The sequence below is a fragment of the Lemur catta genome, chromosome 25 (assembly GCF_020740605.2).
Source record: "Lemur catta isolate mLemCat1 chromosome 25, mLemCat1.pri, whole genome shotgun sequence".
NCBI lineage: Eukaryota > Metazoa > Chordata > Mammalia > Primates > Lemuridae > Lemur > Lemur catta.
In genome coordinates, this window is record NC_059152.1 from 9773016 (window position 1) to 9795347 (window position 22332).

The 22332-nt window shown below is 44.1% G+C and overlaps 2 protein-coding genes across 4 annotated transcripts in view; both read left to right on the forward strand.

Annotated features, from left to right (window-relative positions):
- On the forward strand, window positions 1-15051 carry LOC123627472 (translation initiation factor IF-2-like). The gene is made up of 3 exons (XM_045537035.1): window positions 1-260; window positions 13251-14017; window positions 14050-15051. The coding sequence occupies exons 1-3, from the start codon at window positions 1-3 to the stop codon at window positions 14382-14384; spliced, it is 1362 nt and encodes a 453-aa protein (XP_045392991.1). The 3' UTR covers window positions 14385-15051.
- The window catches only part of LGALS8 (galectin 8), a 17523-nt gene continuing 9106 nt past the window's right edge, over window positions 13916-22332 (forward strand). For 2 of the 3 annotated variants that reach the window (XM_045537264.1, XM_045537266.1), the window contains exons 1-4: window positions 13916-14001; window positions 16305-16464; window positions 20388-20476; window positions 21443-21653. In XM_045537264.1, the coding sequence (XP_045393220.1) occupies window positions 16420-16464; window positions 20388-20476; window positions 21443-21653 (345 nt within the window). In that variant the 5' untranslated portion in view covers window positions 13916-14001; window positions 16305-16419. Of the gene's footprint in view, window positions 14002-15290; window positions 16158-16304; window positions 16465-20387; window positions 20477-21442; window positions 21654-22332 lie in introns of those variants that run through there. The other variant, XM_045537265.1, reaches the window with a different exon arrangement.

Consider the following 22332-nt stretch of genomic DNA (forward strand, 5'->3'; position numbering starts at 1 on the left):
ATGGCGGAGTGGGGCAGATTCACTGGGAAGTTTCCAAAAGCTTCATTCATTCAACGAATGATGGTGGAGGGCGGGCACTGCGCAGGGCCCTGGGGAACCAGTCCAATATGGCCCTGTCCCCTGCCCAGCGTGCCCAGCGTCCACTTGGGAGAACAGCGTGGCCTCCCGTCCTGGGCGGCCCATGCCAGCACTGCACCCCCACTCCAGCTCCTGTCTCCCCCTAAACACTGTATGGAGCAGCTTCCTACCTACCTGGCCAGGTATTCCCCTTCACAGCCAACCAAGAGGCTGCTCAAAAATGCATGTCAACATGTCTGAACCTGGAATACTTCATGAAACATCAACCCTCGCTCTCTCTTTCACTGCACATGTTTACATATGTCCCGCATGTTAACTCATTTAGACCTCATTGGCCTATGAGCTAAGTACTCTTCTTATCCCCACTTTATAGGTGGGAAGACTGAGGCACAGAAAGGTTAAGTTGCTCATCTAGGATTATGCTGCTAATAGGTGGCAGAGCCAGGATGGCAACCCAGAAGTCCGGTGAATGTTTACGAAGAACACACATTCCGAAATGGTGGCCAGGAGGATACCATAAGATCTCAGGAATGTCTATATAGTTTCACCTCTGCTTGTTATTTTTTCAAAAGCCCTGTCTGTTTCCATAGAGTGAATTCAGTAAAATCAGAAAGCAAGAGGGGGGAGGGAGGGAAAAGAGAGAGAAAGAAGAAAGGAGGGAGAGAGGGAAGGAGGGAAGAAACAAAGACACAAGCACCCCTGTGTTTGTCCTGGCCGTGGGTGGGAGTGTGGGGTGGGCAGGAAAGCCGGAGGGGGCCCTGGGGGGTGCATTCCACTGAGGACCGTGGGTGGCAACACAGATGACAGACTTGGGAAAGCAAAGCAAACGGGCTCAGCCTTTGGGGCTTTGAGGAAGAAAAAAGAGGCGACCGGTGTGCCCTGGCTCCCCACAGAGGCCACACTCTGACTTCCCAGATGCACACTTGAACTCTGCCATCCCTGTCTCCTGAGGTCACTTTAGCCAGCTGCTTTACGCATGATCTTCAAGTCAAAGGAATATTTGTTTTGATGGGGGTGGGGGGGCCAGCCCCTGACCCAGCCCCCGCGCTCCTACAACACAGCAAAACCCCAGAGCCGCAACAGCAAAATGCCAACACGACAGTCACGTAGGGAAGAAGATGTCTGAAATGACAGGGACCTTCAGAAGCTAGAATGGTCCACGGATGTGGTCGGAAACTTTTGTTCCACTGTCTGAAATATTAAAAGTTCTTTTTTTTTTTTTTGAGACAAAGTCTCGCTTTGTTGCCCAGGCTAGAGTGAGTGCCGTGGCGTCAGCCTAGCTCACAGCAACCTCAAACTCCTGGGCTTAAGCGATCCTCCTGCCTCAGCCTCCCAAGTAGCTGGGACTACAGGCATGCGCCACCATGCCCGGCTATTTTTTTTTATATATATTTTTAGCTGTCCATATAATTTCTTTCTATTTTTAGTAGAGACAGGGTCTCACTCTTGCTCAGGCTGGTCTCGAACTCCTGACCTCGAGTGATCCGCCCACCTCGGCCTCCCAGAGTGCTAGGATTACAGGCGTGAGCCACCACGCCTGGCCTGAAATATTAAAATGGCTACTTGATTTAATACAGTTGTTTTGAAGAAAGTAGTTGTTTCTAAACAATGCAGTTACAAATTTTCAGTTGAAACATAAATTTCAAACAACAATCACATATCTTTCACCCCCACCTTCACCAATTCGGGGTGCAGGATCTTTGCAGAGGATGTCTCGAGACACTTTTAGGGACCCTGAAAATACTCTACTCCCATGGTTACCTGATTTTTCTAAAACTAGATTAGTCCTATGTCACCCATATCGAAAAGTTCAGATTAAATATTGACAAGACCTAGATTATTAGAAAAGATGATGATTTTCTAAAAACTCTGCCCAAATTGGATTCATTCATAAAATTCTGCACATTAGAAATGATATTCAGGACAGTATTTTTATTAACATTTAAAGATGTTCATTCTTTGTGGTTGCCCTGGATAAGAGGGACTATTGATACCCTTTAGTGTTCCTTCTGCTTGCATTTTGTTTCTATAATGAACATACGCATAGGCTTTGTATTAAAAATGCACACGAAAGATGATTTCATTAAAAACAAAGCAGTCTGGGAGGCCGAGGCGGGCGGATTTTTTGAGCTCAGGAGTTCCAGACTAGCCTGAGCAAGAGCGAGACCCCGTCTCTACTAAAAATAGAAAGAAATTATATGGACAGCTAAAAATATATATAGAAAAAATTGGCCAGGCATGGTGGCGCATGCCTGTAGTCCCAGCTACTTGGGAGGCTGAGGCAGGAGGATCGCTTGAGCCCAGGAGTTTGAGGTTGCTGTGAGCTAGGCTGATGCCATGGCACTCTAGCCTGGGCAACAGAGTGAGACTCTGTCTCAAAAAAAAAAAAAAAAAAAAAAAAAGCAGTAACTACAAAAACTCCCTTTCAATAGAAAGCAGCCATTGATTTCCTCCTTGAATGAAACAAGAAGCTTATCCCAGATTAGAAATGTGTAAAGGCTCGTTCCGGCCTCGCAGGCAGAACAAGAAGTGTACCTCCAATTAAATGTTCAATTGCAGTGAAATGTCTTTGCATCGGTGGCATGCGACCAAATTCCGTAAGCAAGCAGCACGTTCATGAACAGAGAGGCCACAGGCTCGTGGTACCCAATTAAAGGGAGGGGGAGGAGGCACAAGCCAGACAGAAACCAAGACATAAATCGGGCAGATCCTCAGGCCAGGTGCTGACTCTTCCTTTGATGAAATAAAACACGACACTTGAAGGCTGGCAGAGATGAATAAGAACGGAGGAGGCATCGAGGGCCTTTTAGGGAAGCCATGGAACTTTCTGCCCATACTCGTGCGTGGGGTGGAGCCAGGCATTTTGCGAGGCTTGCTATATTTCTTGGCAGGGTGCTCAGCTGGCAAAGCCAAGGATTCTAAACAAAAATAAACAGCCAGAAATGATCTGAAATATTTGGACATGGCATCCTCTCTAACAGATTGGCTGGAGCATGGGTCTGCTGTGAGAATTAAATGAATACCTACCCGGTCGTTAAGCCTACATAACCATAGTACCTGGTTCTAGGACTGGGTGATCATTTTACTACACATACACATTTATCGTATAATCTTGCCGACATGCCTAGATAGACCAAAAAGAAGTGATATGTAGCTATCAGAAACACACACTAGACCACCTTGGGACAACTAGTTTACCTACAGAGGATGAATTCCTTGATTGATTTTATGAGCCGTGCAGCTTTGTAATTCTAGCAGAAATGGACATTAGGTATCTTAAAAAAAAAACCCAAAATGATAATTTTTACCTAAACATCTCCAAATACTAACCATCTCCAAAGGGCTAAGATCTCAAACAAATGTGTCTTAACTTGAAAGCTAAGCACTCCCCAATGAAGTTGGGATGACGCACAGATTTGAAGCATTAGCTGAGTTTAAGCTTCTGCCTTTCAAAGCAACATGTTACTCCGCCGCAGGGTGGCAGAGTGTGCTGGAAAGAAGAGTGTGACTTCATGGGGTGGGACCTGGGGAGGTGGCTGGGGGAGCCCGAGTTCTTTTCACCTCTGTGGTACTCAGACAGGTAACCCAGGAAAATGTCCGAACAGTTAATCCAGTGCTCACTGCACTAACACACAGGAGGACCCTGCTGCTGGGCCCAGCCCCAGAGAACGGGGATAAATGTCCTCTTTGTGTCTGAACTTCAGCTGGGACCCTCCATCCTGCTGGCCGGAGCCAACTCGGGCAGGCAGTCGGCCCCACCCTCAAGGGTTGTATGATAAAACCACTCTGCATGTCCCTTTCTCCTAGAGTTTGTCACTGAGGGATGGCAGCAATTGACAGGAAGGTATTTGGGCATTTGGGATTATATTAGATTTCACAGTTCATTGCCTTCGCCTCTTTCGCAATGTTTAGTTTCTAGATGAATCCAGCTTTAAATGTCTGAACTGGTAGCCATGCACACTTCCATTTCCTGAATCTTTGGGGTTCATCCTTGAAGAACTGGGCTGGCTCACTGAATACACACACACACACACACACACACACACACACAATCTTGAATTGTCTGACCATTAAGAGTAAAAACTGACACATTAACCATCTGAAGTGCTGAAGGTCAAACTGGACTTAAGACCTTACTCTAGATCCTGCACAAGCCAGTGGCTTTGTTCCCAGAAACAGCCGGGCTCCCTGCTCACCTACGGCCAGGGTGGATCTCCGAATCTCTACCAGGAGGGGTAGCTTTAGGACCAAAGTTTTGGCAATGTTCACACACCGAATGGCTCTGATTCTGCGTGGTGATTGTATTTCTTAGCACGCCTCTGTCCCCAGCACCTACAAAATGGGTAGTAAATGTTGGCTGGATGTTCAGTGACATGTAAGGAAGAACTGCAAGTGAGAAGAGCCGGCGCTCTCCAATTTCACACTCGTGTTAACCTGGGTGACTTCTTCACAATTCATTTGACTAAAAGCTCCACCCTCAAGGGTCTCACAGCAGTTTTCTCAACAGCTAAATCACACTGTTTGTGCAGATTTAAAAGTTCATTTCTGCTGCCAGGAAGCTCCCACCTAACTGGGAAGACAAGGTCTTTGCAGCCCTTCGCCATCACTCTTAGGTCAAATCAGTTAAAGTTCCAGTGAAATGGAAGCTAAAGGGAAACTTCTCTTGTATAGATTTTGTATTTATGGCTAAGAAAAAGACATCCACAGAAGAAAAGCCCTAAAAGAAATTGGGCTGAACATAAGAGAAATGAACTTGGAATGAAGTAAATGTTTCAACCAACTGAAAATATTGTTTTGGCTTTTCATGCACTGCCATTAGTGACATCATTGCAAAAGCAATGTTTGAATAAGCAAAGAACTGGTGACACTCCGGCAGTCTAGTAGAAGCTGGTCACTATGGTATGCATGTGATGTGCAGGACGTAATTGCAGAACTCGAGGGGACTCTGGAGTTCATCGGGAGTCAGAATTCACAGATGCAGAAACTTAGAACAGCTTCAGTTTCAATTCAATTCACTACAATACGCTCTACATTTAATATAAGCATAGTTACACCTGAGAGTTTTAACTCTAAAACATTTTTTTTTAAAAGAAGTCTTCCTTCACTCACTAATTTTCTCTTTCTTTCTTTCTTTTTTTCAAGACAAGAACATGACTCTATGGGGTCCCCCAGGCTCCAGTATACCTTAGGTCCACGTAAACTCTCAACCTGAGCTTTGCAATGGCCCATGTTGGCAACAGTGCAAATAAAAACAGCTATTAGGCCCATTTTCCTTTGACAAAGAGAAGTAAATGGCGGGAACTGCTTCCTTCTCTCAGTGTCTGGTTCTGAAAACAACCAGATCAAAAGGGAGCTATTTTTCTGGAGGGACAGCTTTGGACTAATGCTTTCTACCTCTTTTAGATGACTTCCGTTTCTAGTTTTAATGTCAAATGGACACGAACAGGAGAAATCACATTAATTCTCTCAACAGACATTTAAAACCCAGGGAGCCAACAAGTCCAGGAACAAAGACAGACGAGAAAGTAGGCAATTGCAACTCGGTGGGATAACTTATGATAAAGGTCTGTTGAGAACTTGCCACAAACACTCTCCATCTTTTAATTATCCGCGACACGTTTACCACCACCAGTATCAGCAGTAACAGTGAACGCCCCACATGGAAGGCAATGTCCACTTGCTGTGTGTTTACATAACATGGTATGTGGAAGCCTGTGGACACAGATTACCTTGCTTAGTCCTTATAGTTCTGCAAGGTCGGCGTTATTAGTCTCCATGTTATAGACACAGAATCTAACCTGATATCACGTGGGCCAGTGAAGACTGTGCCTGGGGTCCACAGGTGTGAATCTTCCACCTGCATTTGTCCTCTTCTCTGCACACTGATCTGTCTGAGACAGAGAGTGCCTGCAACTGGCATATTAGGCTGGCTTTTTTACTACTTCCCATTTCACAATGGCCCTTCTCCCACTTTACCAAAACCTATCACCCATCTTATATATATATATGTTATTTTTTTATTTAAGACGGGGTCTCATTCAGTTCCCGGGCTAGGGTACAGCGACATCATCATAGCTCACTGCAACCTCCAACTCCTGGGCTCAAGCGATCCTCTTGCCTGAGCCTCCCGAGTAGCTGGGACTACAGGTGCGCACCACCATGCCTGGCTGATTTTTCTGTTTTTTGTAGAGTCAGGGTCTCACTCTTGTTCAGGCTGACCTTCCTATATTTTAATATCGTGCATTGCCCTGGGTATTAAAAACACTCATATTGTCAAGTAGAGGAAGTTCAAACCGATGCCTGCAGAGCTTCCTTTAGTAAAGGCTCTGCAACCATCTCATTATAAAGATAACCTCCAATAAAACTTTAATAATTATTTACAAAATGGCAAAATTCATTTATGTTATTTTGATTGTGTACTGATTATGGTAACAATAAAAAGACCTGTAAAAATAACTAAATTCAAGGAAATTGTTTTTTTTAATATTTAGAGACTTAGGACCATAAGAATTTATGAAATATCAATTTTAATAAATATTTTTGTTGCAGAGACATAATGGATCATCAGTAAAAGGCTTTTAAGCATTAAAAATAGATTATGCTAGACAAAATTCTTTGGAGGAAATGGAATAGAAATATAATTTTGAAAGAGAAAAAAACAACGTAAGGAAACTGTTAGGCTGAGCACGGTGGCTCACGCCTGTAATCCTAGCATTCTAGGAGGCCGAGGTGGGTGGATTGTTTGAGCTCAGGAGTTCAAGACCAGCCTGAGCAAAAGCGAGACCCCATCTCTACTAAAAATAGAAAGGAATTTTATGGACAGCTAAAAATATATATAGAAAAAATTAGCCGGGCATGGTGGTGCATGCCTGTAGTCCCAGCTACTCAGGAGGCTGAGGCAGGAGGATCGCTTGAGCCCAGGAGTTTGAGGTTGCTGTGAGCTAGGTTGATGCCTCCGCACTCTAGCCCGGGCAACAGAGTGAGACTCCGGCTCAAAAAAAAAAAAAAAAAAAAAAAGAAAAAAGAAAACTGTTAAAGAAAAGCTTGCTAGTGTATTTTTAATATTTCACTTAATACATTTAAAAGAGTAATGTAGTAATTTTATTTAAAATGTCAATATGTGCAACGGTCTAGAAATTATATCATCTCCAACTAATTAAACCTAAACATCCATGTAAAAAGTGTGAAAGATTACATAATTTTTTAAAAATTCTGTTCGAGGTATGTAAGCAGCAATATGTAAAGATCACTTACCTGTGCTCGCAGGTATGCTAGGGCCAGGATTCCATTCCCCACCTCTCTTCATTCCAAAGCTCGAGATCTTAAATGCAAAGATCCATATCATTTCCAGTTACTGCACCGTTTGCATTTTTTCCTGCCTCTCCCATCTCCAAATAAACTAAAATATCAACACGCCTCACCTCACACAACCTTAAGCTTTCAGCAGTTACGTTTTGACCCAGAGACCATTTTTCTAAAATAAACAAGTCTTTACTTACAGCTCAGGTGCAAAGGACTATAAAATTTAGCCTCACCTTCCTATTATACACAAGAGTTCAAAAGTGCAATATTATAGCTAAATTATAGAGAAAAATATGGATATAGCTGCAAAAATGGAAGGAGATTTTGGATGATTCTTGTTCATTGGATACAGCCATGGGTTAGGGCAAACGCGCCTTTGTGCAAATTAGAAAAAGCTGGTCCTCACCCTACCCCCATCCCCTTGCAGGGGTGTACAGCAAGGACCATGCCAGTTCGGCTGAAGTGCAGACTGGGTTTCAGATACCAAGTCCAGCTAGTTGTCCTTGGGCACAATATAAACATAAGCAACGACCTTGTGACTTTTCATTATGTTCTAGCCAGCCAAGAAAAACATGTAAAAGAGCAGCAGCTGTTAGGAGTAATTACCTTGCACCCTTCCCAGTTTGTTCCAAGCCTCTTTGCATTCATTATTCCCACACTTCTGCTCCTGGATGGAAGCTTCCATATATCCTCCTGGCTCCTATCTGAAATGCCCTAGATTCCCTTCCTGGCTTCTTAACTTTGGCGTTCCACATGGTCCTGCCCCTGCCACTCCTTTGGTTTTGGTTCTCCTGTGGGCTCAGGTGAGAGGTTTTCCCGCTGAAGTCTCGTGGGCCTCCCCCACAATGCCCCTTTCCCACCAGAGGAGCCTGGCCCGCCCCCTAAGGTGGAACGCAGATAGGATTTAAACCAATTCTCAAAAAGTGCTTGGATTCATAGCTAGCAAAGTTACGTGGCATTTAACGTCTGATACAAAAATGCCACTTCCAGGAATTTATCCAAAGATACACGGTGGCACACATACAAGAAGATATGTGCAAAAAGCTATTCACTGCAGCATTATTTATTACAGCAGAAGATGAGAGACCACCCACATGTCCTATTTAACAAAGTTTATGGGAGGACGTTGTTTTGGACCAGCCTCCTGCACTAGGCCCCAGCCGACCAGGCCAGCCCAGGAGGGAGTCGCTTATGCCAAATGCCACGTAATCAAGCTGAACTTTGAAATGGGCCAGTTTTCCAAAAACCAGCAGTTTCCAGCCAACCTGAGTCCGTGTAATAAGGAAGTCCATTTAGCTCCATGAGCTAAGTAAACTTTGAAATGACCGATGACCTACCTTGTGTTCTCTGTTTCTGCTTTCTCCAGCCCTTTTCTGTCTATAAAGCCAAGCTCCTCTGCTTGAGGACACTCATGAGAACACTCATTCTGTTTCATAGAATGAAGTGTTGCTTGATTCCAGAATTGCAAATGAAGGCCAATTAGAGCTGTACACTAAATTTGTTGAAAGTTTGTGTTTTGGCAGTTTAAAGATTGAATAAACTAGGGTATCTCCACACAGTGGAGTAAGTAACATGCAGCTGTAAAAAGAAGTGAGGAGTATTTGAGTACTACTATAGAGTGATCTTCAGTTTACATGGTAAGTAAAAAGAGTAAAGCGCACACCTGCGTGTAGTATGCTATCCTTTACCGAAGGTAGGAACATGAATATACAGTTGCGTGCCCCATAACATTTTGATCAATGATGGACCATCTATATACAACAGTGATCCCATAAGATTATAATACCATATTTTTACTATACCTTTTCTATACTGAGGTATGTTTAGATACATAAATACTTACCATTGTGTTATAATTGCCTACAGTGTTCAATACAGCAATGTTTATACAGGTTTGTAGCCCAGGAGCAAAAGGCGATACCACATAGCCTAGGTGTGTGGTAGGCTGTACCATACAGGTTTGTGAAAATGCACTCTACCATGTTCGCACAATGACAAAATTGTCTAATGACTCCCTGGTTACCTTTGACAGAGGCTGGGGAAACCAGCTAGTTATTCTGAAAACCCGTAAGCAAAGGCAAGGAATCAAGCACTTACCTTGCTGTTCTGGTATAAATTTCACATTGCAGTCACTAAATAGTAGGTGAAGACAACAGTATTTCCTGATAGAAGAGTTCCTACTAATAAATGTAGGAGGAAGGCCGGGCGCGGTGGCTCACGCCTGTAATCCTAGCACTCTGGGAGGCCGAGGCGGGTGGCGGGTGGATCGCTTGAGGTCAGGAGTTTGAGACCGGCCTGAGCAAGAGCAAGACCTCGTCTCTACTAAAAAAATAGAAAAAAATTATATGGACAACTAAAAATATATATAGAAAAAATTAGCCAGGCATGGTGGCACATGCCTGTAGTCCCAGCTACTCGGGAGGCTGAGGCAGGAGGATCGCTTGAGCCCAGGAGTTTGAGGTTGCTGTGAGCTAGGCTGACGCCACGGCACTCACTCTAGCCCAGGCAGACTCTGTCTCAAAAAAAATAATAATAAATAAATAAAATAAAAAAATAAATGCAGGAGGAAGAATAGAATTGAAATATCACCATTTTTCAATTCCTGATGAAATAATGCATCTAGACAATGGCCATCAATAACTAGATGCTAGAATCATCTGATTAAAAACCGATGGGAACTTTGTAACAGACAGATTAGACTAACAACACCTGAAACCACTGACCAGTTTTGACGTCAAAAAAAAAACAAAAAAAAAACACCAGACATTTTGTGTTTCCTGATGAGTCACTGGAAGTACATATCACCTATCAAGTCTTTAGGCCAAAAAATAAACCAGGGTGGATCAAACTTTTAAGTCTAAGAACCAGTTTCGAAGCTTTTACAGATTAAATGAAGTTGGAGATTTGCTTCGAAATGAGCCAGTGGTGGGAGGCAGCAGGTGAGGTGTAGACAAGATAAGATTGGCCATGTTGGTAAGGGCTGGGGCTGGACGATGAGAGCAGGGGGTCCATCACACCACCTCTCTTTTGTGTATGTTTTTAAATTTTTTTTTTTTTTGAGACACAGTCTCACTCTGTTGCCCGGGCTAGAGTGCCGTGTGTCAGCCCAGCTCACAGCAACCTCAAACTCCTGGGCTCAAGCGATCCTCCTGCCTCAGCCTCCCGAGTAGCTGGGACTACAGGTATGCGCCACCATGCCCGTCTAATTTTTCTATATATATTTTTAGCTGTCCATATAATTTCTTCCTATTTTTAGTAGAGACGGGGTCTCACTCTTGCTCAGGCTGGTCTCGAACTCCTGAGCTCAAACGATCCACCCGCCTCGGCCTCCCAGAGTGCTAGGATTACAGGTGTGAGCCACCACGCCTGGCCTTGTGTATGTTTTAAATACTGAAAGTGTTTTTTTTTTTTTTTAATTACCTGGACTTAATAGCATTTTTCTATTTACTGAACCACCCCAATTTCTTGCTTGCTCTAACCTGTCATAGGAATTGTTCTCTTGAGTTTTCACTTGCCACTTTATGTTATAACGGGCTGTGTAAACATAAGCTGGAAGACTAGCTATGTGCAAGAAGGGTTGGTTAAACATTGAGACTGGCTCGCTGAGGGAAGCCTTTTAATGAATCCCATAACTTTGCAGGAACAAAGATCACGTGAGCATTAGCAGTTACTAATATCATTTTTTAGCACTTTACTAAATACATACGTGTATTTAATAATTAATTAATGTTTGATGCCTTGACTAGATTTTAAGCTCCAGGGGAGCTATATTTTTTACCACTGATCTCTAGTGCCTAACATATTGCCTAGTATATTGGAGATATCCCACAGTTATTTTTGGGATATACTATTTTACATAGTGTGTGTATATATATATACATATATATGCTATTTATGCATTTTAGTATTGTTTTGCCTTTAAATTTTACATGATTTCAGATAAATTTTTATGTCAAATCATAATTCAGCATTCTCTAGTATTAACAGACCGTAGTCTGTAAGCCATTCAAAAAAAGCATTTAAAAAATTACATCTCATCCTTTGAGCCATTGAGATGTATTAATTTAATTTACACTCCTCTTAAGATCTCTCCCATCACTAAGATTCTATTTTATGACAAAACCATAGTTCTAGAAGCCTGATTCTCACACTTGAAAAGACTAAGATTTGGCACATGATCCTGTAGAAAGTAAGAGGTAAGCCTGGTGCATCTCAACACAGGGGGCTTGGGGGGGCTGAAAAAAGAGGCTGAAGTGCTCATGGATGGTGCCAGGATTGGGGAGTGGGACGGAGTAGGCCAAGGCAAGAGGATGAATCCATTTAGATTGAAGAAGAGAATCAGAGAGGTAGATGATACCAACCATGAAATTTCCCAGGGAAGTAGACTTATGCAAAAGAGACTTGTAGTTGTGTAAAGAATGCAGTCCTGAGTCTGCATAACTGAAAACCTACCTATTTTGACTAATTTTCTCATGGGAATAAATGGAAAACGGTACGTATTCTCAGGACTCACAGGTCTATGACCATTAATGACAAAGTTTTGTTTGAATATTGTTTTTTATGTATTATGATTGTCATGGATTCTAGAGTTGTGGCTTCTAAATTCATAGCATATCAAGGCGGTTGCTGAAAGTTCTGCACACTGTTTTATAACTAACCTGTGTTCCAAAATCATTCATTTGGGAATATTTTCCCAGCACTGACGTCGCTATTTAATAGACGGTTGAGGAGGGGTGTCAAAAAGTTTGAAAATTATATTAACAACAAAAATAACACAGCAACGCACTCATAAGCAAAATCACTGCCAGAGTGTTTCTCAGCTTGAAACAGTATAATTCGCATCACTGACAGAACATGGCAGGTCTTTCTGTTTAATCAGTTCATCCTGCCAAGTGGCGAAAGCAGATACAGTGGACAATTCACACGTCTTAAATCATGTGATTGTTTACAAGTTTTAAAAAATTCTGGGCAACATATTATTTAACATTTTGCTTATAAAACTTAATATTTTTATATCATGCTATTTCTAAATTTGTGACCACATTATACTATATAAATTCCTTTAGTAAGGAAAGAGGACGATAAAAGATGAAAAAGAAATGGTTTCTACCAGAGCTGATCCTTTTATCTTTGTAACTCTAAGACAACTGTGGCAAATAATTTGTCACATCTACGCTATTGTTTTGAACTGATATTCAAAACTTTTATTCCTGTGTTTTTTGGGCAAAACTATTTTAAGAACTGCTCCTGTAACTCTCTCTCCTCTGGGTCATTCACATGAGTAGTCAGTAGTGTGCTGGTCAATGTTTAACATCTGGCTCTCTGTGGGGGAAAAAGGTCTTCAGTAATAGCAGTTGCCTAATTTCCATACATCCTGGCCAATGTCAAGGTGTCAACACGGAAGCGATGGGTGAAATTGGCTGCCACAGTATGAGCCAGTATTGAAAGTTTTTCAAACTTCAAGTCACAATTCATTAGCGGGTCTTGCAAACATTTTAGTGGGTTATAAGCAGTATTTTTTTTTTTTAATGAAAAAGTAGATTGCTTTACACCTAACAAGAGTATTCTTAAACGTAGTTCTTATTGCGGGTCACTGGGAAAAAAGTCGAAGGCCCGGGCAGGAGGATGGATGGCTTGAGCTCCTGAGTTTGAGGTTGCGGTGGGCTGGGACGGCGCCACCGCGCTCCTGCCGGGCAACAGAGCGAGTTATTAAAAAAAAAAAAAAAGTCTAAAAGCCACCGCTGTAGCTGTCTTTCCTTTCTAGAAACAAAACAAGAAAACCACAATCTTCCCTTTCCCCCGCCGCTTCCTCCACCGCGACGCTGTTTCTCTGTTCCTCTTCATAGCGAAATATTTTGAAATACTGATAGTCACTGTCTCGGCCACTTCTTCACGTCACGTTTCTCAAACGCTCCCCAGTCGGGACACGGACACCTGGCGACCAGCGCCCCGCAGCCCGCGGCCCCCTGTCCCCGCCGGGTCACCGCGCGCGTCCCCGTCTACACGGGCACCGGGCGCGCCTGCGAGCCGGGTTCTCCCTCCTGGCCGTCCGGGCTCCGATCCGCGGCGGACGGGGCAGCAAACACCGCGGAACAAGCCGGCGCCGACCCCGCCCCGGGCAGGCCCGCCGGGTGCGGCGGGGCCAAGGCGGGGCCTGCGCGGTGTGGACGGCGGCCCTGCGGGTGCAGCCCTGGGCGCCGCCCTCCGAGACCCGGTCGGGATCGGGGACCGTGGCTGGGCGGAAGCGACTTGCTGCCGGGGAGAAGCTCCGGCCCCTTTCCGTGCCCTTTCTCCCCGCCCCCGCCGCCGGGGCCAAGGCGGCCGGGTCCGCCCAGGACACGCTCCGGCCTCGTCCCTCTCTGCTCGTCCTGCAGCGAGGCGGTCGCGTCGCAGGTCCCCGGAGACTGTGTAGGCGGCCTGGCCGGGCGGCGATCAGCGGCAGGGCCGCGAGGACGCCCCGGACGCCCCAGCGGGGCCCACGGCGGCGCCAGGGCGCGCGAACCGGGGAATGGACGAGGATTGACTCCTGTCGCTTCCCGTAGCCGCCCGCGGACGCCGGGGCCGGGAGCCCGGACGGCGCTTCGCGGGGGACAAACACCCTCCTGCTACGCCGCTGTCTGGGTAAGTCTGCGACCCACCGGCCTCGCCCGTGGCGCGGCTGGTCTGATGGTCGCGCCAGCCGAGGAGGGGATTCGGACGTCGCTGTCCCTAAGTCAGAGTTGCGTGGGACACTGTCCAGTCCAGCCCCACCGCGGCAGAGCCGGGCCGGGTGGCGAGGGAGCCGCCTCCGCTGGCTCCGCGGGATGAGGCATTGTCGCGGGTCGTGGCCTTTCTTGGACGTCCCTGGCTGGGGTCAGGCCGTTGGCACTGGGGTGTCCCCTCGCTGCAAAACCACATCACCCGGGCTGCTCTCCCCTGCTCCCTCCCCGCCCAAGGCCGAGCGCCACCTCCTAGCGGGGGAACCCGGGGAAGTCTCCTGTCGGGTGTTTTTGATGACAGTTTAGCGCAGACCTCACTGCCCTCCCTGACTCGACACGCACTCTGAGACGCCGAGTCGCCTGACGGCAGTATTGAACCTTAGAAAACGCAAGTCACCCGCCTGCCTTTGACCGTCCCTAAAACACAAGCGCTGGCTTCTTGGGAAGTATGAGAAATATTCCTGACGGCGGGGCCTGTCCCTGTGGATACTTCGAGGACTGATTGGTTTCATGAAGCCTCTGGCTTAATTGGGTCACTCTCTGGTCACGGTGTAAATTATGAATGTGGCAATTGCAACTCTCTATCTATTCCTTTTGCCCTTCTTGTTTGTGCTTCCTGAATTTCACGGAGCCAAAGAGTTTTGAGGTTTTGACTAACGTGTGAGTTAATGACACAGACTGGGGTTCTATTTAGGTGGTAAATCAAGAGAAATGCAGTATTTTCCTCAATAAATAAAAAATAATAGATTTTTTTTATCTATCTACAGTGGGGATTGCTGTACAGAATTGCTGGAAGTAAAATGTAGGAAGCTCTAGTTTCGATTCTCTTTTAGTTCTGATTAGTCATCAATTTTCCCTAGAGCTATTAAATGTAGTGTGGATGGGTACATTTATCTGTAAAAATGTGGCTGATGCTTTCCAGCTCTCCCACTCTGTGCCTTTTTTTTTTTTGAGACAGAGTCTCACTCTGTTGCCTAGAGTGCCATGGCGTCAGCCCAGCTCACAGCAACCTCAAACTCCTGGACTCAAGCGATCCTCCTGCCTCAGCCTCCCGAGTAGCTGGGACTACAGGCATGTGCCACCATGCCCGGCTCATTTTTTCTATATATACTTTTAGCTGTCCATATAATTTCTTTCTATTTTTAGTAGAGACGGGGTCTCACTCTTGCTCAGGCTGGTCTGGAACTCCTGAGCTCAAACAATCCTCCCGCCTCGGCCTCCCAGAGTGCTAGGATTACAGGCGTGAGCCACCGCGCCCAGCCTACTCTGTGCCTTTTTAACAACAGAAAACTATTAGTATTAAAAGGATTGGACTTTTTCCCCTTTTGATTGAATTTGGAGGAGGTAGAGCAATCTCTTCTGTTAATAGTAATAATAATAATGATAGCTAATGCCTAACACTGTTAGGATGTTTTAACTCATTTAATCCTTAGAACAAACCTATGTTGTGAATACTATTATTATTCTCATTTTACAGACAAGAAAAGTTAAATGTATACCTCTGATAATTGTACAGGACTGTTCCATTAGTATCTGCCAGTATTTTATTTTAGTATTTGCAATAATCAATTACATGTTAGAAATTTTGTACTGATTTATTTTCTAAATCAGTATTTCCTGCACTCATAATCCAAAATTATTGAGTGTATAAGTGTAACAGAGGGAATGGCCTGTCTCTTTAAAACATTGTCCACTCCTTTTTGAGAACTAAAACCTGCATCCCTGCCTCAGGCCAGAGGTTGGGGCAGGGGCAGGATAAGTCTTATTTGCCCTAAAGAAGATGGCCCAGCCCAGACCTGGTAAAGGGAGGTCCTAGCGTCAGGGGATTGTCTTCAGTGGAGATGGATCAGAATCATCAACTTTAGCTGAACAGTAATTGCCTGAAGCTGAGAACCCATCCTTTAAAAGCTCTGTATTTCTGCTTCATTAGGAGGACGATGGCTTTTCAGACAGGAGTCTCCATCCTCCTTCTTTGCCGGCAAATAAAATTTCTCTTTCCTTCTCCTCAAAACATTTGTTCTTGTTCTTCTGATGCAGCGTTGAGGACAACTGGCCACTTTCGGTAACATAAGTACACTGGTAAGAATGGGAGTCAGATCTTTGATTGTAATAACATCCTGTTATTTGGTAAATATCAGTAAAATAATGTATAATTTAAACTTAAAAAGTTATGAAGAAAAATGATGCATGCTTATTTTTCTTTCTCTCTATTTTGACTTTACACAGGGCGAGTTCCTCAGTTTCAATCTAGGTAACCTTTAAATGAAACTTGCTTAAAAATCTTAAATCATACACGGAAGAGAGACACCAGTCAAGAAAATCAGCCATCAGGTGGAAAAGAATGATGTTGTCCTTAAATAACCTACGCACCATCATCCAGAACCCGGTAACTGATTTTTGTAAAATCGCTTTTTACCTATGGCAGGTTTGAGAGCAAATCCGATTGAATAGTAATTATCCATTGGGAGATGCGGCAGGAATAAAATTCTATAAACATATATAAGGCACCTACTATGTTGTAGGGACTGTGGTGGGTGTGGACTAAAAAATAAATGTGGCTCTTGTCTTGCGGAGAAAGAGGTCACAATGACAATACAAGGTGGTGAGAACCATGTGATGAACAGAGAACGTGGGAGTACAGCGAAGGGAATGCCAATTTTTGGGGGGGAAGGGAGGGGGCTCAGATAATCAGAAAACATAATTTTTAAGGGAAACTGGATTCCTTACTCTATGAGTTTTTCATTTTCTTTTTAAATTAGAACTATCCACGAGAAGTTAATGTCTCAGCTTTTCAAACAGTGCTTGGTACTTGAGCAGGGAAGATATCAAAAGCCAGTGGTGAGATCGAGAATGGGGAGAAGTAAGGGTCCTGGCTGGTCCAGGAACCCCCGAGTGACTGTAGTTGCTGGAAGTTGCCATGTATGTCCTGAGCAGTAAAGAACTTTAGTTTTATGTAGTGGTGAGAATCTTCAGGAATGTCTGATTTCCACTTATCTGAAGCTGAACCCTGAACTGAGGTCTGAGATAGGACAGCTGCTTTTCTTTTTGGTAAACCCCAAATTTGGGGCCACAAGGAGTGTGAGGGTCCTTGACGTAAGGCCCTAAACCAGTCTCATTAGTGTGTGTGGATTCAAGTTTTATTGTTTCCTTTGTAGCTGTAATTCTTTTTTTGCCTAACTTTTAATGTCATTGCGTAGGAATGAGGTGCAACCACAGTATCAAGCAAACTCAGTTTTAGAAGAAATAGCCTTTCAGCCATAGTAGGTTTCAAAAGGAAAAAACTTACTGAATTTGAAGCCACTGAGACATTTAAAATGATTTTGTGCATGTTAGAGTTAAAAACATCTCAAGGTTGTAGACTGACTTTCTGCAAAAATTAAAAAAAAACCAAACAGGCTGCCTCCTAAGGGTGACTAGTGTCACCTTGGCTCAAGCTGGTAGGATGGAACAGATGGTCGGGTTACACTGTTTTGCCCGCCACACACAAACATGCCGTATTTAAATGTCATTTAGAAAATAACTTTATAGATTAAAATCCTTGCATATCTTGGTTCTAGTGTTACCAAACTTTACTGGGTCCATTTGCCCCCGCATGGTGGAAGACCGAACACCCAAGCACTGGTTCGTTTGTGGAGAAAAGTTTGTTGCAAGGCTGCTGAGCAAGGGGACAGGGAGTCAGGTTCAAATCTGTCTCCAGAGCTGGGGGCTGGAGCAGGTTTTATAGGCAGAGGGTAATGAGGCATGATCTGATTGGATTTTGCAAAGAGGTGATGCCGGGAGGCATGATCCGACTGGATCCTGCCACGGGGTGATGCCACAGCTCAATCTGATTGGATCATGGGTCATGCCATGTGGTGTCCACTTCTTAATTCGGTCTTACTCCTTGGTCTGAGCACTTAGGCTCTGCCCGCGGTTGCAGGCTTGGGCTCATCTGGGCACATTCATGTTCTATAACTTGCAGCCTGGGAGTCCGCGGCAACTGAACAACTTACCCTTTTATTATGCAAACTTGAACCAGATCAGGCTGGTTTCTTCGGTTACACTGGCATACCGATGACTCCTGTAATTTCTGGTGTGCGCACCCTCAGCTGTAGAGCTGGAACAAAAATGAGACATTAGTGATTTCTTGAGGAAGCGGGTCCAGAGAAGTAGTTCTGCTTGAGAACACGAGTGCCTTCGGGCCTCTGGAATGGCCTGGTTGCCGTTCTGAGATAGTTCACGATGAAGCGTTTCCAAGGCAAATATTCTTTTTGGCAAATAGCTTTTTTGTTTTAGTTTCTTTGTTTTATGATCAATTCTCACAAAAGTGTAGAAAAGGTTAGATAGAGGTAGAAAGACTGAACCGAGTGGCAAAACATTTTTCTCCGTCTTTAAATTTCACTGCTGTTAAATATTCCGAGTGTTAGGGGCCCATATTTCACTGCCGTTCTTCTCCCGTTTGTAGCTAGTTGCCGTTCCAATGTTCAAAAGACAAAAATAACTTAGCTATTTTAAGTTAATCAATAAAGGTATCTAAGCTAGACTTAGAAAAATGGTTTTCCTACATCGTGGTTATTTTATTCTGTTAGTGATCAGTTCAAATAAGTGTTTATTGAGTGCCTATCATATTCTTTATTGGGCATATAAAGACATAGAACTGCCACATTTTAATTTTTGTTTCATTTATGTTTCTAAAAGTTGGTCCAGATTGGTAGTAGACTGTCCATATTAACGCTTCTTGGAAAAGATAAATATTGTAACTGGCCTATTTTTCTTTCTTATTTAGAATATTTCTTTGAGTAGTTCAGCTGATAGAATTCTACGATTTTTAAAAGTCAGCTTCCCTTTTCTTTCCATCCAAACTGAGTGAATAATTTGGAAGACAGTATCTTCACTTTATGCCAGGAATGCCGTCAGTGAATTCTGTTTTTCATTATCTACCTATGTGTTTTTATTACTGTTGTTGTTAATAGTTCCTAAGATGTGATGAATGCAAGCTGGCTAGGAAGTTATTAAGAAATTAAACAGAATTGGTTGTTACCCCAAGTTAATAAACCACTTGTCAACATCAATCCCACCTGCTGCTGAAAAGCTGGTCATTTGAATTTGTTGAGGAGCCTCGCTTCCACTTTGTCCTTCTCACCTTGGTATTCTAAGTACCTCCCCTTTCTATCTCACAACACAAAACAATAAAATTGTTCCTTTGTAACCTGTAAGGTCCCTTCCAGCCTTTGGGCCATTTTCTCCCTTTGTTGCCAGCCTGCCTGAGTGGGAGTTGATCTGTGCTGCCTTGATTTCCTCATCAAGGCTCTGCCCTCTCAGTTTTTGCTAATTTCTTGGTTGGCTTTACTAGTAGAATCTTGTCTTTAACGTCTTTCTTTCATGCCTTTACCAATCACCTGTAGATCTGCTGAACACGTGCACAGCTCCAGCCTGGCCTTCCACCTAGCGTGAATCTCCAGTCAGCCCTGCAAGACCAGGAGTTCAAACCTGAACTCCAATCGTCCTTCCCCAACCAGCTCCCCTTCTGCAGTTTTCCGTTTCTGTCAGTGTCCCTCTGACACTCAACTTCTGCCTCCTCCCATGTTACCTAGCACCCAGCAGTTCGAAGATTATCTGTCTTCAAAATTTAAAACTACATTTATGTCAAAACCAGTGGCTTGTCCTTTTTTTTTTAACTCTCATTTTGAACATTTAAAGATAATACGTGCAATTCATTTTTAAAAATCCAAGCAGTATTTGAGGGTTTTAGTGAAACATAAATTTTCCTTCTACGCTGGTACTCAGTTCTCTTAGCAGCTCTTTGTATATCCTTCCTGAGGTATATTGTAAAAACATGTGCTATGTATGTATCACCTTGTACATATCTGTTTTTTTACATGCATATATCATGCTACATAAACAGTTTTCTAGAACTCTGCTTTTCCCACATTTTGGAGATGTCAGTTCATTTAGAACTTCCTCAGTTATCTTAACAGTTGCATGACGTTGTTGTTTTTTCTATTATCAGAATTATCATATTCGAGTGGAAGTAGAAGTGCTATGTTACAAAACCCTCAGCCAAATAAAAAATATTGTGAATAGTATTATCTTGTGACATTTTCCAAGGAACTCAGAGTAGTTTGCAGGTACCACAAATATCCTAGCCACATTGTTCCCTTGTAGCTGTTTGAAGAGTGAAGATGACGTGGAAAGTGCTAGATTCTGAGCAGATTTATGTGCAGCCTTTAAACATGTCGTCTTTCCCTATCAGTAATGAGATTTGGGTATAATTGCTTAGTCCATACTTTCGTTTGTGTAACTGCATGTTTGTTAACATTGTTCCCTCAGGCGATCCCCTATGTCGGCACTATTCCCGAGCAGCTGGAGCCTGGAACTTTGATTGTAATACGTGGGCATGTTCCTAGCGACTCGGACAGGTACAGTCATTGTGCTGGGGAAAGAGCGAGCTGTCTTGCTGTGATTGTAGAACAACAAAAAACAATGAGGGACAGACCATTTTGATATTTTGAGGCCTGATTTACTTTCATCAGCAGCCCTGGCCAGGGTGCTCAGGATATTGGAATGAAGGACTGAACAAAAGCTATCGGACATTTTTATTTCATTGCTATATGTCTGATTTCAATATAATGAATTAGCTATGTCATTAAAGAAGGGAATAGCAGTCAGATGACAGGGACAGCCCAGTTATAGTCTAACATTTCCACATCTGTTAGGATCTATTTCAGATTGTTTTACTAGGCGCTTGCTTTGGGTTCAGACTCTGGACTGAGGTACATCAGTTAGCACTGGGCTCAGCTCCGTGCCGCCGACACCCACACAGCAGCATTTTAAGTGACATATGAAGTCTCTAGGGGACAGCCTAGACCTTTTCAGTCAACTCCATCAAGTCATTAGAGACGTAGGCTTTTTTCCAGCTCAGCTCTTTGCTAACCCCGGGGTGAGCTAAGGTCTTCTTTGTCATGATCCTTGGAAGCTTCATCTCCAGCCCTCACAGCCTTGGTTTGAGTGGCTGGATGGGTACGTGTGGTGTTTGGGGGTGGACGAAAGGCAGGTGCCTGCTAACTGTTAAGGCAGTTTCCGGTAGTTTTCCTGAGCACTTCACTTCCACTTCATTGGCAGCACTTTAACCACATGAGCAGGCCTAGCTGCAAGGGAGGCTGGGAAAGACAGGTTCTTATTCCAGGCAGGTCTGGACCCAGCTCAAACTCAGGGGCTCTGTTACTAAGGAAGATTAGGCAACTAGCTCTGTTAGGCCACATGGGTGAATGAACAAGGGATTATCAGTCATACGTCACGCGGCCTGCAGGGTAGTGCTTGCTGGATCTTTCCTTGCGTCCTTCCTTCCTGAGTGCTCAAGGGGCCCTGTTTCTTCTCACACACAGATTCCAGGTGGACTTACAGTGTGGCAGCAGCGTGAAGCCTCGAGCTGATGTGGCCTTTCATCTCAACCCTCGTTTCAAAAGGTCCAACTGCATTGTTTGCAACACTCTGAAAAACGAGAAATGGGGATGGGAAGAGATCACCTATGACACGCCTTTCCAAAAGGAAAAATCTTTTGAAATCGTGATTATGGTCCTGAAGGACAAATTCCAGGTGGGTTTTGGAGAATGACAAGTTGAATCCTCATTAGTGAGGATGAGTGCACAGGGGAGCTTTTTACATTTGTGTGACTCACTTTATATTTCCTAAATTCAAGAAATAGTTTGGCTTTGTAATTTTTTTCTCTAAAATAGGAGCAGGCAGGTACCTAAATGTGAAGGGAGGTCACAGCTACTCTCTCCAGCCAGTTGTTGCTCTGCAGAAATACAGGTCCAGTGTGAACAGATCTTTTTATTAGATCATATTTCTCCTGGCAGCGCTGAGTTCTGAACTGACACAGTATTATGTTAATTATGGAGAGTAAATTATAACCATCACCACCCAAAGTGTGGGGAAATCTGGAACTGACAGACAGGTGGGGAATCCTAGTGCAGAAATCCGAAGAGTTTTGTAAATTTAAGTCTTGCCACAAGGCAGCTCCTTGCCACAAGGATCATGAGATTTTAGAGCCAGAGGGGATCTTAGCAGTCCTTTGTGCAGCAAATTCTATCACTGGCTTCAAGGAATGTTTTATACCTAGTGCATGGGTGCGAGGTAGGGTGTGGCCTTGGAGGCTCTCACACCTGCCGTCTCTCTGGCCCCTGGCACCGTCCTAGACTCGTACTGATGCGGAGGAAGACGCTCCTATCTCTGGGGCCAATCCTTTCTGTCTTTGAGGACACTGTTCCCACCA